General features: G+C 43.3%; 1 protein-coding gene across 6 annotated transcripts in view; it reads left to right on the plus strand.

The window, feature by feature from the left end:
- Window positions 1–11,672: 11,672 nt before the first annotated feature.
- The window catches only part of npnta (nephronectin a), a 52,243-nt gene continuing 46,159 nt past the window's right edge, over window positions 11,673–17,756 (plus strand). For 2 of the 6 annotated variants that reach the window (XM_029749570.1, XM_029749572.1), the window contains exon 1: window positions 11,683–12,069. In XM_029749570.1, coding sequence (XP_029605430.1) covers window positions 11,999–12,069 — 71 coding nt within the window. In that variant the 5' untranslated portion in view covers window positions 11,683–11,998. Of the gene's footprint in view, window positions 12,070–17,756 lie in introns of all 6 variants that reach the window. The other 4 variants (XM_029749568.1, XM_029749567.1, XM_029749569.1 and 1 more) reach the window with 4 other exon arrangements.

The following is a 17,756-nucleotide window of genomic DNA, read 5'->3' on the forward strand; positions in this document are numbered from 1 at the left end:
CGATATTTTAGATTTATCAGACACCAATATTAAGTCAATTGTACTTTGCACTGTTTCACATATCCTGGGGGGATCTTTTATAATTTGGGTCAGAGCAAGTGATCTACAAAAGTACATAAATATATTGTGGGTTGGGCTATTCTTTTTGCAGACATCAGTATTGAAATCCCCTAACAAAATTATTTCCTTCAACAGCGAATCATTACAGTTTGACAACACAATTTCAAGACCTTCATAGAATGCATTCTGCTTGGCCGGCCTATAACACACCCCCAACAAAATCGGCTTGGTTTTGGGAAGTCAGATATCCAGCCAGGCAATCTCCAGATCAGCGTTTAAATCCGATCTGACGTTAAAAGCAATGTCAGATCTTACAAACGCACATATTCCCCCACTGTTCCGATTCCGATCCTTCCTGACAACAGAGTAATTACCTATCTCAATTTCTGAGTCACAAACAGATGAATCCAACCATGTCTCAGTAAAACATAAGACACCCATCTCTGATTTGCAAACCAGCAGGGGTATCTCATCAATTTTCGGTTTGAAGTCACTTGGTTTGAAGTCACTTGGTTCCAAGTCACTTGTAATGAGTGTTTTCGTATAAAACCATTTACATACACTACTGCTCAAAATTTTAGAACACCTACTCATTCAAGGTTTTTTTTTTTTTTTTTTTACTATTTTCTACATTGTAGAATAATAGTGACGACATCAAAACTATGGAATAACACAAATGGAATCATGTGGTAACCAAAAAACTGGTAAACAAATGTAAATATATTTTACATTTGAGATTCTTCAAATAGCCACCCTTTGCCTTGATGACAGCTTTACACACTCTTGGCATTCTCTCAGCAAGTTTCACCTGGAATGCTTTTCCAACAGTCTTGAAGAAGTTCCCACATATGCTGAGTACTCTGCGGTCTGACTCATCCCAAACCGTCTCAATTTGGTTGAGGTCGGGGGATTGTGGAGGCCAGGTCATCTGATGCAGCACTCCATCACTCTCCTTCTTGGTAAAATAACCCTTACACAGCCTGGAGGTTTGTTGGGTCATTGTCCTGTTGAAAAACAAATTACAGTCCCTAGGGTTGCAAAGGGTCGGAAACTTTCCGGTAAATTTCTGGAAATTTTCCATGGGAAGTTGAGCCCGGGAATATGGGGAATTTTGCTTAAATTCATCAAAAAAGTTAGCTTATAACAGCAAACCTTTTTTTGTGGGATACACATAAGGCAATTCTAGGTCTTCTGGCATATTTTGGTTAAACTATCCCCAATTCAATGGAATTGCAACCCTTTGCATGCACAATGCATTCTTCCAGCAACTCTTCCATTGCATGTACAGCTGATTCTCAAGATCTTGCACACTAATGAGATGTATTTGAGCACACACTACTACACTGTCTAGGACTACATGCTTTCTGGTAAGTTTTGATTACAATACTGGGTGGGTGAATATATTTTATATGACATATATTACTTTTTGTTAACTAGTAAATAGTAGTCTACAGAAAAGTGTGTTTTAAATCATTTCTAAATAGTTAACAATTTCTGCTAGTTAGTTTTTGCTACCATGTGGGTTTTAGCTTGCTTGAGCCTGCTATCTGAGGTGTGTTAATTCACCTGTTTCCATACATGTTTCATTTTAAAACATTTATCTTACAAATGAGTTGTTTTAATCTAACTGCTTAACTATTTATCTGTACAGGGAATTGTATTATTTATTTTTTTACACATTTTTTTCTCTAATCTTTACAGGAAAATGTCACGGTTACTATCTGATGTGTGGAGACATTTCACTGCAGCTAATGTAGAAGGAAAAGCTGTGTACATTTGCAAATAATGTGCCAAATCATACAGTTGAAGTTGGAAGTTTACATACACCTTAGCCAAATACATTTAAACTCAGTTTTTCACAATTCCTGACATTTAATCCTAGTAAAATCCCCTGTCTTAGGTCAGTTAGGATCACCACTTTATTTTACGAATGTGAAATGTCAGAATAATAGTAGAGAGAATGATTTATTTCAGCTTTTATTTCTTTCATCACATTCCCAGTGGGTCAGAAGTTTACATACACTCAATTAGTATTTGGTAGCATTGCTTTTAAATTGTTTAACTTGGGTCAAACGTTTCGGGTAGCCTTCCACAAGCTTCCCACTATAAGTTGGGTACATTTTGGCCCATTCCTCCCGACAGAGTGGTGTAACTGAGTCAGGTTTGTAAGCCTCCTTGCTCGCACACACTTTTTCAGTTCTGCCCACAAATTTTCTATAGGATTGAGGTCAGGGCTTTGTGATGGCCACTCCAATACCTTGACTTTGTTATCCTTAAGCCATTTTGCCACAACTTTGGAAGTATGCTTGGGGTCATTGTCCATTTGGAAGACCCATTTGTGACCAAGCTTTAACTTCCTGACTAATGCTTTGAGATGTTGCTTCAATATATCCACATGATTTTCCTACCTCATGAAGCCATCTATTTTTTGAAGTGCACCAGTCCCTCCTGCAGCAAAGCACCCCCACCAGATGATGCTGCCACCCCTGTGCTTCACGGTTGGGATGGTGTTCTTCGGCTTGCAGGCCTCCCCCTTTTTCCTCCAAACATAACGATGGTCATTATGGCCAAACAGTTGTATTTTTGTTTCATCAGACCAGAGGATATTTCTCCAAAAAGTACGATCTTTGTCCCCATGTGCAGTTTATGGCGGTTTTGGAGCAGTGGCTTCTTCCTTGCTGAGCCGCCTTTCAGGTTATGTCGATATAGGACTCATTTTACTGTGGATATTGATACTTTTGTCTTGGCTGATTTCTTTTGATTTTCCCATGATGTCAGGCAAAGAGGCACTGAGTTTGAAGGTAGGCCTTGAAATACATCCACAGGTACACCTTCAATTGACTCAAATAATGTCAATTAGCCTATCAGAAGCTTCTAACGCCATGACATCATTTTCTGGAATTTTCCAAACTGTTTAAAGGCACAGTCAACTTAGTGTATGTTATCTTCTGACCCACTGGAATTGTGATACAGTGAATTATAAGTGAAATAATCTGTCTGTAAACAATTGTTGGTAAAATGACTTGTGTCATGCACAAAGTATATGTCCTAACCGACTTGCCAAAACTATAGTTGGTTAACAAGAAATTTGTGAAGTGGTTGAAAAACGAGTTTTAATGACTCCAACATAAGTGTATGTAAACTTCCAACTTCAACTGTATTTGCACTGGTGACAGACAATGCTGCAAACATGAAGGCTGCTTGGTCTAAAGTGGAGTCCTACCCTCACATCACACTCATTGGCTGTGCTGCTCATGCATTGAATCTGCTCCTCAAGGACATCATGACACTGAAAACAATAAATACACTCTTCAAAAAAGCCAAGGAAATGGTTAGGTATGTGAAGGGTCATCAAGTTATAGCAGCAATCTACCTCACCAAGCATAGTGAGAAGAATAAGAGCATCACATAGAAGCTGCCCATCAACACCCGTTGGGGTGGTGTTGTCATCATGTTTGACAGTCTCCTGGAGGGGAAGGAGTCTCTCCAAGAAATGGCCATATCACAGTCTGCCGATATGGACAGCCCCATCAAGAGGATCCTCCTGGATGATGTATTTTGGGAGAGAGTGGTAAGCAGCCTGAAACTCCTGAAACCTATAGCAGTAGCCATTGCACGGATTGAGGGAGACAATGCCATCCTGTCTGATGTTCAGACTCTGCTTGCAGATGTAAGAGCAGAAATCCGTACTACCTTGCCCACTTCACTGTTGCTCCAAGCAGAGGAAACTGCAGTTCTGAAATACATCAAAAAGCGTGAAGACTTCTGCCTGAAGCCCATACACGCCGCAGCGTACATGTTGGACCCCAAGTATGCTGGCAAGAGCATCCTGTCTGGTGCAGAGATCAACAAAGCCTATGGAGTCATCACTACCGTGTCTCGCCACCTTAGCCTGGAAGAGGGCAAGGTTTTTGCCAGTCTGATGAAGTACACTTCCAAGCAAGGGCTTTGGGATGGAGATGCAATATGGCAGTTGTGCCAACATATCTCATCAGCCACCTGGTGGAAGGGAATTTGTGGATCTGAGGCTCTTTCCCCTGTTGCCTCCATCATCCTCCAAATCCCACCAACATCAGCTGCCTCAGAGCGCAACTGGTCCTTGTTTGGGAACATACACAGCAAAGCACGCAACAGGCTGATCAATACAAGGGTTGAAAAATTGGTGGCCATCCGGGCAAATTTGTGGCTTTTTGAGTCTGACAACGAGCCATCCTCAACAAGGTCGGAAAGTGACAGTGAATATGAGGCCTCAGTCTGATGTTCAAGAGGTGGACATTGAGGAGGTCCAGGGAGAAGACATGGAAGCCTGAGAGGAAGGACAACCAAAGCTTTAGTTTCTAGACTATCATTTTTGGGAGATGCGATGGATCATTGGGGATCATTCAATATTCCCTTTCTTTTGTTGTTCAGTGAAATTATGCCATGTGAAGAGTCAACTCATTTAATTAAAGTTTTTTTGTTCTATTGGAAGGATTTTATCATTTGCAATTATGTCTACTTATAATAAGGTTGTCACGCTTGTCGTTGGAAATGGAGGACCAAAACGCAGCAGGGACATGTATACTCATCTTCTTTATTTATGGGAAAAGAAGGGAAAAACCAAACAAACACGTATACAAAAATAACAAACCGATGAACGACAAAATAACAGCCTTGAAGGCAACACAGCAATCCAAGGACAATCTCCCACAAATGCACAGACAAACACACCCAACTAATATAGGACTTCCAATCAAAGGCAACACCAAACAGCTGCCTTCAATTGGAAGTCCACCCCAATTAACCCAACATAGAAACACACTCACTAGACTACACATAGAAATACATAAACATAGACCACAACTCAAAACCCTGAAATAATAAATCAAACGCCCTCCTAACTAACACACCACCCTGAACCACATAAAACAAATACCCTCTGCCACGTCCTGACCAAACTACAATAACAATTAACCTCTCTGGCGCATGTGGGACGAACTCGTCCCACCTACGTAACAGCCACTGAAATCCAGTGGCGCGATTTTTGAATCGTTAGAAATACTATTACTTCAATTTCTCAAACATATGACTATTTTACAGCTATTTAAAGACAAGAATCTCGTTAATCTAACCCCACTGTCCGATTTCAAAAAGGCTTTACAACGAAAGCAAAACATTAGATTATGTCAGCAGAGTGCCCAGCCAGAAATAATCAGACACCCATTTTTCAAGCTAGCATATCATGTCACATAAACCCAAACCACAGCTAAATGCAGCACTAACCTTTTATGATCTTCATCAGATGACACACCTAGGACATTGTGTTATACAATACATGCATGTCTGTTCAATCAAGTTCATATTTATATCAAAAAACAGCTTTTTACATTAGCATGTGACGTTCAGAAAAAGCTTAACCCCCGCAAACTTCCGGGGAATTTACTAACAGTTTGCTAAATTACTCACGATAAACGTTCACAAAAAGCATAACAATTATTTTAAGAATTATAGATACATTACTCCTCTATGCACTCGATATGTCCGATTTTAAAATAGCTTTTCGGATGAAGCACATTTTGCAATAATCTAAGTACATAGCCCGGCATCACAGGGCTAGCTATTTAGACACCCATCCAGGTCAGCCTCCACCAAAATCACATTTCCTATAAGAAAAATGTTCTTACCTTGCTTGTTCTTCGTCAGAATACACTGCCAGGACTTCTACTTCAATAACAAATGTTGGTTTGGTCCCAAATAATCCATCGTTATATCCAAACAGCGACGTTTTGTTCGTGAGTTGTAGACACTATCAGAATGCTACATCACGGTCTCGCGCATGGCGCATTGGCGTGTCAAAAAATTTCTGAATATTCCATTACCGTACTTCGAAGCATGTCAACCGCTGTTTAAAACCAATTTTTCTGCCATTTATCTCGTAGAAAAGCGATAATATTCCGACCGGGAATATGCATTGAGCCTAAACAGCCGAATTAAATTTCTCCTCAGGAGCGAATCGTGCACCCGCCTCATTCAAAGGTCCTCTGATCCGCCACTTACCAAAGGCGATAATGTGTTTCAGCCTGAGGCTGCCTCGTCAACCTTCAGGTATTTCCCGGGTTCTGAGAGCCTATCGGAGCCCTGGGAATTGTCACGTTACAGCTAAGATCCTTACTTTTCAATAAACAGATGCAAGACGCACGACTCCTTGTCAGACAGGGTACTTCCTGCATGAAACCTTGTCAGGTTTTTGCCTGCCATAGGAGTTCTGTTATACTCACAGACACCATTCAAACAGTTTTAGAAAATTCAGAGTGTTTTCTATCCAAACCTGAACAATAATATGCATATTCTAGCTTCTGAGTTGGTGTAGGAGGGAGTTAAAAATGGGCACATATTTTTTCCAAAATTCTCAATACTGCACCCTATCCCAAACAGGTTTATACTGGCCAGGACGTGACAGTACCCCCCCTTAAAGGTGCTAACCCCGGAAGCACCTTAAAAAAAACAAAAAAAACAAAAAACCACAACCCCAAACAACAAAACAAATTTCCCCTCTACTAAAAGGGAGGGAAGGGAGGGTGGCTTCCGTCAACGACGGCACTGTGCTACACCCCCCCTCCCCAACCCACCTATATCAGGAGGTGGCTCCGGTTCTGGCCGTTCCAGGCAGTCGGGCCACTCTGGCAGTTCGGGGTAGTCTGGCCAGTCTGGCAGCTCGGGGCAGTCTGACCAGTCTGGCAGCTCAGGGCAGTCTGGGCAGTCTGGCCACTCTGGCAGCTCGGGGCAGTCTGGCCACTCGGTGCAGTCTGGCCACTCGGTGCAGTCTGGCCACTCTGGCAGCTCGGGGCAGTCTGGCCACTCTGGCAGCTCGGGGCAGTCTGGCCACTCTGGCAGCTCCTGACTAGTGGGTGTCTCTGGCGACTCTTCACTGACGGGCGGCTCTGGTGACTGTTGACTGGCGGGCGGCTCTGGTGACTGTTGACTGGCGGGCGGCTCTGGTGACTGTTGACTGGCGGGCGGCTCTGGTGACTGTTGACTGGCGGGCAGCTCTGGTGACTTGACTGGCGGGCGGCTCTGGTGACTGTTGACTGGCGGGCGGCTCTGGTGACTGTTGACTGGCGAGGCTGGGTTCACGCACTTGAAGCCTGGTGCGTGGTGCTGGTACTGGGCGTACCAGATTGTGAACACGCACCTCCAGGCTAGTGCGGGGAGCGGGAACAGGACGAGTCGGACTGGGTTGACGCACTTCCGGGTCCGCACGAGAGACAGGAGCTAGAAACCCAGGGCTATGGAGGCGCACAGTCGGTCTTGATCTTACCTCCTGCACAACCCGTCTTGGCTGGATGGAACTAGTAGCCCTGTACGAGCGGGGTGCTTGTACAGGGCGGACTGGGCTGTGCAGGGGCCTGATGGTAGCCGTGCGTAGAGCGGGAGTTGGGTAGCCTGGTCCTCGGAGGCGTACCGGCGACCAGATGCGCTGCACCGGCATCCTCCTACCAGGCTGGATGCCCGCTCTAGCACGGCACCTGCGAGGGGCTGGAATAACGTGCACCGGACTGTGCATGCGTATGGGTGAGATGTTTCGCTGAGGAGCGCACTATGGCGCTCCCCACCTCATACGCTCCTCCATATAACCACGGGTAGCTGGCCTCCGGCTCTTCCTAGGCCTAGCCAAACTACCCGTGTGCCCCCCCCAAAACATTTCTTGGGGGTGCCTCTCGTGCTTCAACGCCAGTCTTGTCCCTCGGAAACGTTCCCGGTCCATACCAGCCTTACTCCTTTCCTCTCTCTCGCGTACCACCTGTTTCCATGGAAGGCAATCTTTTCCTGCTTGGATCTCCTCCCAAGTGTAGGAGCCTTCTCCCTCCAAGATCTCCTCCCAAGTCCATCTCGCTCGTTTGTCCAATTCGAAATTCCTCTGCTCCTTCCTCTGCTGCTTGGTCCTGGTTAGGTGGGAGATTCTGCCACGAGTGTCGTCGGTAATGGAGGACCAAAACGCAGCAGGTATGTGTACGCTCATCTTGACATTTATTTACTCAAAATGAACATACAAAATAACAAAACGAAACAAACGACGAAACAGTCTTGAAGGGCTCACTCAGCAAAACAAGAAACAATCTCCCACAAATGCACAGACAAACACACCCAACTAATATAGGACTTCCAATCAAAGGCAACACCAAACAGCTGCCTTCAATTGGAAGTCCACCCCAATTAACCCAACATAGAAACACACTCACTAGACTACACATAGAAATACATAAACATAGACCACAACTCAAAACCCTGAAATAATAAATCAAACGCCCTCCTAACTAACACACCACCCTGAACCACATAAAACAAATACCCTCTGCCACGTCCTGACCAAACTACAATAACAATTAACCCTTATACTGGCCAGGACGTGACAAAGGTAAAATGTTTGTTTCTGTCTCCATATGATATGGTAAATATATCCAATGCACAAAAACATCTACATTTAAATGGTATTAATATTAATTTGCATATATTCCTGTTATTTTCCATATTCCTGTTAATTCTCACGGAAAGTCTCCACCTCTGAATATTCCCCAAAATGTGCAACCCTAATAGTCCCACTAAGCCCAAACCTGATGTGATGGCGCTGCAGAATGCTGTGGTAGCCATGCTGGTTAAGTGTGCCTTGAATTCTAAATAAATCACAGACTATGTCACCAGCAAAGCACCCCCACACCATAACACCTCCTTCTCCATGCTTTACGGTGTGAAATACACATGCAGAGATCATCCATTCACCTACTCTGCGTCTCACAAAGACACGGCGGTTGGAACCAAAATCTCAATTTTGGACTCCAGACCAAAGGACAAATTTCCACCAGTCTAATGTTCATTGCTCGTGTTTCTTGGCCCAAGCAAGTCTCTTCTTCTTATTGGTGTCCTTTAGTAGTGGTTTCTTTGCAGCAATACGACCATGTAGGCATGATTCACGCATTCTCCTCTGAACAGTTGATGTTGAGATGTGTCTGTTACTTAAACTCTGTCAAGCATTTATTTGGGATGCAATTTCTGAGGCTGGTAAATCTAATGAACTTATCCTCTGCAGCAGAGTTAACTCCGGGTCTTCCTTTCCTGTGGCGGTCCTCATGAGAGCCAGTTTCATCATAGCGCTTGATGGTTTTTACGACTGCACTTCATGTCTTAAAGAAATGATTGACGGTCGTTTCTCTTTGCTTATTTGAGCTGTTCTTGCCATAATATGGACTTGGTATTTTACCAAATAGGGCTATTTTCTGTATACCACCCCCACCTTGTCACAACACAACTGACTGGCTAAAACATATTAGGAAGGATAGAAATTTCACAAATTAACTTTTAACAAGGCACACCTGTTAATTGAAATGCATTCCGGGTGACTACCTCATGAAGCTGGTTGAGAGAATGCCAAGAGTGTGCAAAGCTGTCATCAAGGCAAAGGGTGGATACTTTGAAAAATCTCAAATATAAAATATATTTTTATTTAACACTTTTTTTGTTAACTACATGATTCCGTATGTCTTATTTCATAGCTTGATGTCTTCACTATTATTCTACAATGTAGAAAATGTATAAAAATCTGTTTTTCCTTTGTCATTATGGGTTATTGTGTATAGATTGATGAGAGAAAAAACTAATCCATTTTAGAATAAGGCTGTAACAAAATGTGGAAAACGTCAAGGGTTCTGAATATTTTCAGAATGCACTGTATATATTGGATTTTCTGTAACTACTACAGTGCCCATCTCATTAATATGTCATTATTGGAGGTATACACGTTGTTCTTGAAATAGGTCACTGTATCTACGGCCACTGCACGTCATGCGCATAATGTTCATATTGTCGGGTATTTCAAGTTTCCAACATAATATTTTTTACTGTTGCCTAAAAAAGGTTCTGGATAGAACCAAAAAGGGTTCTATGCTTGCTTCATATATGGCACCCTTAAAGGTTTTATATATACTAAATAAAAATATCAACGCAACATGTAAAGTGTTGGTCCAATGTTGCATGAGCTGAAATAAATGATGCCAGAAATGTTCCATACACACATAAAGCCTATTTCTCTCAAATTTTGTGCACAATTTTGTTTACATCCCTGTTAGTGAGCATTTCTCCTTTGTCAAGATCCACTTGACAGGTGTGGCATATTACACAGGTGCACCTTGTGCTGGGGACAATAAAAGGCCACTCTAAAATGTGCAGTTTTGTCTCACAACACAATGCCACAAATGTCACAAGTTTTGAGGGAGCATGCAATTGGAATGATGACTGCAGGAATGTCCACCAGAGTTGTTGCCAGAGAATTGAATGTTCATTTCTCTACCATAAACTGCCTCCAACTTCGTTTTAGAGAATTTGGCAGTATGTCCAACTTGCCTCACAACCACAGACCATGTGTAACCATGCCAGCCCAGGACCTCCACATCTGGCTTCTTCACCTGCAGTATCATCTGAGACCAGCCACCCGGACAGCTGATGAAACCGAGGAGTATTTCTGTCTGTAATAAAGCCCTTTCATGGGTAAAAAGTCATTCTGATTGGCTGGGCCTGGCTCCCCAGTGGGCTGCGTCCCTGCTCATTCATGTGAAATCCATAGATTAGGGCCTAATGAATTGATTTCAATTGACTGATTTCCTTATATGAACTGTAACTCAGTAAAATCGTTGAAATTCTTGCATGTTGCGTTTATAGTTCAGTATAGAAACAAAATTGGTTCCATATAAAACCCTATATGGAACACAAGGGTTCTATATGGAACATATTTTGGTTCAGTGAAGTAGAACCCAATGGGGTTCTGATCAAAAGACTCTACAAAAGAGTTATACACACAACCTTTTAGGGTTGCCATATATGAAGCAACCAATAGAACCCTTTTGGTTCTATCCAGAACCTTTTATTCTGAGTGTAGGTTTTAACTCTGCCCGATCTAATATATATATATATTTATTGATTGACTATGCGCAAAAGTGAATTGAACTGTCTTTTTAAATACATTTATAATGTTGAGCCAAATATCTAGCCTGGGAGTTCAATTCAGGGTTGATGTCACTGAAGGATGGGTGGATTTGCAGTGATGTTGCAGTGATGATGATCTGAGACCTTTTTAACGTTTATCCTCTAAAGCACAATCTGTGCATTTATGGGCAAATATGATGATACCTTTGGGTTCCCTCAGAAGTTAGTCTTAAAGTATGTTTTGTACTGTAAATTCTGTACAGGGTGTGTAGACAGGAGGCTAGAACTCCTTATTACTGGGTGGGCGATGGTACTGCGTGTCTGAGCAGGCTATGCAATTAATTAAGCCATCCAAAGTATGCACAGCCAGTGCGTGAGTGCAACCTATATCACACATGGAAAGGCTCCCTTGTGAAAGAGATCTTGGTCTCAATGGGACTCCCAAATTAATGAGTAAATGGACCGTCGCCAATTTGCATTTTGATTTTTAAATCTATGGATTTCCAGCCTACCTCTGCGTAAAGTGGCACAGCACTATACCACGACAAATGACTAGCAACAGTGTATTCACAACAGTCATGCTGACGAGCAGTGCGCGCTCCGCCTGCGCTGATGCGTTTTCATTGGGTAGCAGCCCAGTGAACTTGTGCGGAGAGATAGAGAGACCGAAAGAGAAGAAACCTGCGGGGTCCATTTAACACCAGTAGAGTGCACTCCGCTCCATACGCGCTGGGTCACTTCACGAGGAAGCAACGGGCTGGTTTCTCCCGCTGCCTTTGCTGCACCTCCGAAACATTTTAAAGGATCGGGGTCCGTTTGAAGGACAACAGCGAATCTCCTCTCATGCCAGTGCGTGTTTAACGTTGGGAGGGAACAAATCTCCGCTGATTCGTTTCGTTGTAACGATTGAACACTGCAGTGTACAGTCCGACGTTTCACTTGGATTTTAGGAGTGCAAGCGCGGTGTGCGCTCTTTCCCCTAACCATGGAATTATGGATAAAGTTGATGGTGTTGTACGGTTTCTGTTTAGGGGCAAGTGCTGAGAATGACGGCAGGTAAGTGCACACATCTACACATCTTGTTCAATAGGCTACAATTAATTAATAAATAATAATTCTATCAATTATGTTGTTTTTAGAAGTGTTCAAATTGCGTTGGTGATTGTGGAATGTGGAGAAGGTGTTGCTCTCAAACTCTGAGCGAGTTTTTAAAGAGGTTAATGTGACCACGGAGATGCTATTAATTCCTAATTCTATGAACGCGACTTCCACATAGTGAGCATATGAGTTTGCAAAGCATAAGACTGAAACGTTGCTGATGTGCTGAAATTATTCGGGCTGTAGTCGCACTTGACGTTCAGTGGAAGGAATAGACCTATACCAGTGTAATCTATTTTTTCTCCTTTATTTTCATAAAAAATAACATAATTGTTTATCTTGAATGAATGGTGTGCTTTTATATAAAAAATTGACATTAATATATGTTTGTAATGTTTTTGTTGTTGCTTTTTGTTTGGGATTCTTTATGCGGATCTACTAGGTCTATGTTAGTACGTAGGCCGAATACCACAGTTTCTTACCCATCTTTGGTAATACACAGTGTTTCGGTGTTTAGGGCTACATTTGCAAAAGCCGAGTAGCCAGCAGCCTACTTTCTTGGCAAAGTCAGTTGCTTGTATTTCCCTCTCAATGAGCTGATATCATGGTGACAGCACCTACCTTGCCGGGTGGTTCATGTCCAAACACGAATCCGGTGAAGTATTTGGAAAGGAGAAAAGTGCCCAATCTAAAGAATGTTCCTGAGATTGAAATCTACATCTACCTTATCTGCTGCAGCTGTCATTTTTTTTCTCTCTCCATAAAATGAATGTTATACAGCTCTTAATAAGCAGTCATAAAAACATCATACTCATGAATTCCATTTTAGCTCATTGTATATAAAATTACCTATATACTTTTTTCTACCTATATACACAGTAAGCCCTCTGGTATTCCGGATATGTATTCCTTCAGGATACGTTTTCATGCTTGTTTATTAATAAGGCAGGTTCACTTTCACTGGACTGGCTCCAATGCACTTGCCTTGCAGTATTCATCATCATAATGGCAGTTTCCTTTGGGAGAGTGATACAGTAGACTGAGGAACTGAAGGCTAGGTTGCATCCTATATGGCACCCTGTTCCCTGTGGAGTTCCCAATGGGCCCTGGTCGAAAGTAGTGCATTATATAGGGAATAGGGTGGCATTTCGGATTGGATCCTCAATCTGAGTGCTGGTCCTATGGTGCATTGAAGACAACCTTTATTCTGTATCTCCATAGGATAGAGTTTCAGGTCTCACACTATAATTGGATTAGACTCCTTACAAAAAACAATAGAGTGAGACAAATAGAGTTGGAGAGTATTTCTAAGACATGATATTACTCCAATAGTGAACGCAGTCAAGCATTTTAATTTGGTTTTGCACCCTATTTATTATTGTCAGACAGACTGAGCCCTAAGCACAATCCATACCTCACTGATACCTTACACAAATAAGGTTTCAGAGTCAATAGAATATTTCTTAGGGATTGATAGGGCTGAACTTTCCTACCTGTCTATCGTTAAACACGGGTTGGGGCGTGTGTGTGTGTGTGAAGGTGAGAGTGTGTGAGGGATTGTATGTGTTTGTGGATGTTTACTCCAGGTTCTTGGTCACAGTGTCTAATGTTAGGTAATGTTAGTGTGTTGTGACAGGGTCACGGCCCCAGTCTGGTGAGTTGTGCTGATATTTCCCCCTGATGCCCTTCCCTGCCCAACCCATAATGATCATTTACATTAAACGAGCAGCATACGGAGTTAGCGTCACCCTCTGATGGAGCGCGGCTGTGCACGCGGGTCATTATTGGCCTATTTCCCCGGTTATAAACCTGGCCTGCTGACTTCAATCTAAATTCACAGGGAGAGGGTCCCGTGAGATCACTGTGGAGGAAAGTAATTTATTATCTGAACTAGCTGTTTGGAGGAGAGAGGTAATGGGCTAAACTAGCACCTGAGGGGGGCGTCACCGCTCACTGGCTAGCCACAACAAGGTCATTTTCTCCTAGTGGTAAATTGGCTCAAAACATTCCTGATTAATTACAGATTAACTATACCTGTAATTCCCTGTTGAGGGGTTTTCATTACTCATCAACATTGTTGTCAGTAATGGTTTGTCTGAGGATGAAAAATGGCGCTCAGCTAATCTTGTTTTGATGTGGTCTATAAGTGATTCTGTATTGTTATCAGGAAATGGGCTATCTGAGGTAAGGTCACAACACTTTGCCTCGATGAAAGACTACACATCAGATAACATTTAAAGGACTAGTTCACGTTTTTTAAAGCCACAATTCTGAGTTTGTGTGTCAGACCATTAATCAGCCCATTGAACAGCTAGGATGAGATATCTTATCCTAGTTGGAAAAAAAATCCAGATTCCCCCTTTAAATAGCCACTACTCATGGAGGCTATTGCTCTACGATGATGTCGCTACATTGCTTTGCTCCAGACACAGCCAATACATTCCAATCCTCCTCTCTCCAAGTTACTGCTCCAAACCATGTCCTCACTCTCCTTCCAAACATCCTTAGTATATTCTAACATTAGACCTTCAAAAATAGACAGACCTTATTTTAGCCCCCAGGGTTGATGTTAAAATACTTGAATAAGTGTATACAGAGAAAGCAAGCCATTTTCCTGGAAATTGGTCGAAGTATTTCAGCAGGACTAGTGAAAAAAGCATTTTCAGAATAAAAGCGAGCCACTTTCATGAACATTTATGAAGCGATGCTCTCTTTAAAATGAGTGTGCTACTTGTCCTCAGGTATTTAGATTAAATGTGTATGCAAAGGTTGTGTGTGTGTGTGTGTGTGTGTGTGTGTGTGTGTGTGTGTGTGTGTGTCACTGTCAAGCAAAATTGCAGCCATAGATGGATTGTTATTATTACTCTCATCATTCTGAGGGACACTTTTAAGACACGGATTATTATCATGCAATATAATTATGTCTCTTAGTGCCACTTAAGTGTCGGGTGCTGCTATATGAGCAATATGTCATCCTATTCATTGTCAAACAGCAGAGATTGGCCTATCACACACACACACACACACACACACACACACACACACACACACACACACACACACACACACACACACACACACACACACACACACACACACACACACACACACACACACACACACAGACACACAAAGACACACACACACTGGGCGTGATGATGGACTAACATGCATCCTTTCCCCCAGCGTCTGTTGAGAAGACCCTGTCTAGTGGTTTGTTTTCCTGACAAGGCACCAAAGGAAGGTCAAACGGGATAATTCTGTGCTTCAGTTCCTTCACAGCTTACTGCAATTAAGGATTATTATGCATTATTCATACACAGAAGGTCAGACATAGATGTATGTCTTTATCCTTTTTATCCATGTCTATCTGATCTGCTGTCAACGCAATTAATCTACAGCGCACCGTGTTCAGAATGATTACAGTAATAACACAATATGAATTTTACATGGAGAATTTGATGGGACATCACTCCAACGTACCATAGTGTATAATTGACCTAGTCATAATTCAGTTCTACTTTGATAAATGGTGTTATAACAGCACAGTTGTGTGCATGATTCTGCCGTGTTCCAACAACGAGGGCTACACTCAGTTTTGTGACAGACGGAGGGAGAGAAAGAGATGGAGGGAGAGCGTGGTAGAGATGGAGGGAGAGAGTGGTAGAGATGGAGGGAGAGAGTGGTAGAGATGGAGGGAGAGAGGGAAAGAGATGGAGGGAGAGAGTGGTAGAGATGGAGGGAAAGAGATGGAGGGAGAGAGAGATGGAGGAAGGGAGTGGTAGAGATGGAGGGAGAGAGGGAATGAGATGGAGGGAGAGAGTGGTAGAGATGGTGGGTGAGAGGGAAAGAGATGGAGGGAGAGCGTGGTATAGATGGAGGGAGAGAGTGGTAGAGATGGAGGGAGATTGTGGTAGAGATGGAGGGAGAGAGGGAAAGAGATGGAGGGAGAGAGTGGTAGAGATGGAGGGAAAGAGATGGAGGGAGAGAGAGATGGAGGGAGGGAGGGAGTGGTAGAGATGGAGGGAGAGAGGGAAAGAGATGGAGGGAGAGAGTGGTAGAGATGGAGGGAGAGAGTGGTAAAGATGGTGGGAGAGAGTGGTAGAGATGGAGGGAGAGAGTGGTAGAAATGGTGGGTGAGAGGGAAAGAGATGGAGGGAGAGAGTGGTAGAGAGAGCTTTCTCTCTCTCTCTCCCTCCCTCCCACCTCACCTCCTGCTCCACTGGCATGGCATCACACGTCTCTTTATGAGGTGCCACTCAAAGTTCATTTGCATCATCGCCTGTTCGTTGGCATTGCCGCCCTGCCTGCCCGCCGCACAGGGTCGACTACACTGCCACTTTTTTTGTGTTGCTAAAACGCTTCAGGCAAACCAATTATCATCCTCCCACTCAGTTGGCGAGGCTATGCCCGCAATATCATATCCCTTTTAGGCCCTATTAGTTTTACGCGGGTGGATAAAATGACCCCTGAATAATAACAGCCAAGGAGTTATGTTTAAATTAGTAATACGATGATGGACCAATTTGCAGCAACTCTTCCTCCTCGTTATTATGTGTTAATCAGCTGTAGCAATTTGAATGATGTTTTTCACCCGTTGATCCACATTGAATATTGCTAGTTATTAGCAAGGCATGCTATTAGCTATCAGCAGAGGGTTTATGTGTTTTCAGTGCAAGCTGTGGCAATGGGACTATATCCCTGTATCTGACCAGGTGCTCATTGTGTGTGTGTGTGTGTGTGTGTGTGGGGGGGGGGGTGACCTGTTGCTCCATCTGGTCAGTGGTCCTGCTGTGTGTGTGCGGTAACTCTCGGCCCCCAATCCACAATCATGTCTGGCAATCAATTCCAGAGCCCTCTCTTCTGCTTCTTTATCTTCTCCTCCTCTTCTCTTCTCTCCTCCTCTCCCTATTTCTCTCCTTAACATTCCCAATGTGTCTCATATCGGATTGTGCTCATGGCTCCTGATTCTCTCTCTCTCTCTCTCTCTCTCTCTCTCTCTCTCTCTTTCTCTCTCTCCTTGCCAGCCATGATGCGTACAAACATTTTCCCTGGGCCTGCCATTTCCACTTAGCATCTTCCATCAGGTTTTCTCTCCTGTGAAGTGATTGGCAGCGGGGGCAGACATTAGCATTTCCAGAGTTTTGGCAATGGAGGCTAACTGGATGGGATAGCAGGAGGGTAGGACGTGTCCCGCATGCACAACCACGTCAATCTCAGTCTCCTCAGCCCTCAATGCCGAGGCACGGTAGAGCAAGGCAAGACGCCCCCTTATGCCAAGTGGGTTTTTACAAGACAGCTTTGGCTACTTCGGTTCGATAACAAGCATCCGAACCTTGATCTCTCTGTCGTTACAAAACGTTCAGATAGAAATGAATTGTCTAGAACGGAGATGATTCTGTGTCATGTAGAATTTAGAATTATGTCGGCTCGGTTCGTTCTATTTCTACTGTCTCTGATTCATTTAGCTAACGTCACAGAACACAACCATGCTCTGATAATTGTCCCCATCCGAGGCATCCTTAAATGGGCTTAATTTTTCTCTATTTCCTGTTAAAAATATGTTGTGCTGTGCTTCCGCTACAGATAAATAAGTAATCCTACTCTACTCTGCCAAGAAGCTATTTCTCTGAAATAGAACAGAC

The sequence above is a fragment of the Salmo trutta genome, chromosome 4, assembly GCF_901001165.1.
Source record: "Salmo trutta chromosome 4, fSalTru1.1, whole genome shotgun sequence".
Classification (NCBI taxonomy): domain Eukaryota; kingdom Metazoa; phylum Chordata; class Actinopteri; order Salmoniformes; family Salmonidae; genus Salmo; species Salmo trutta.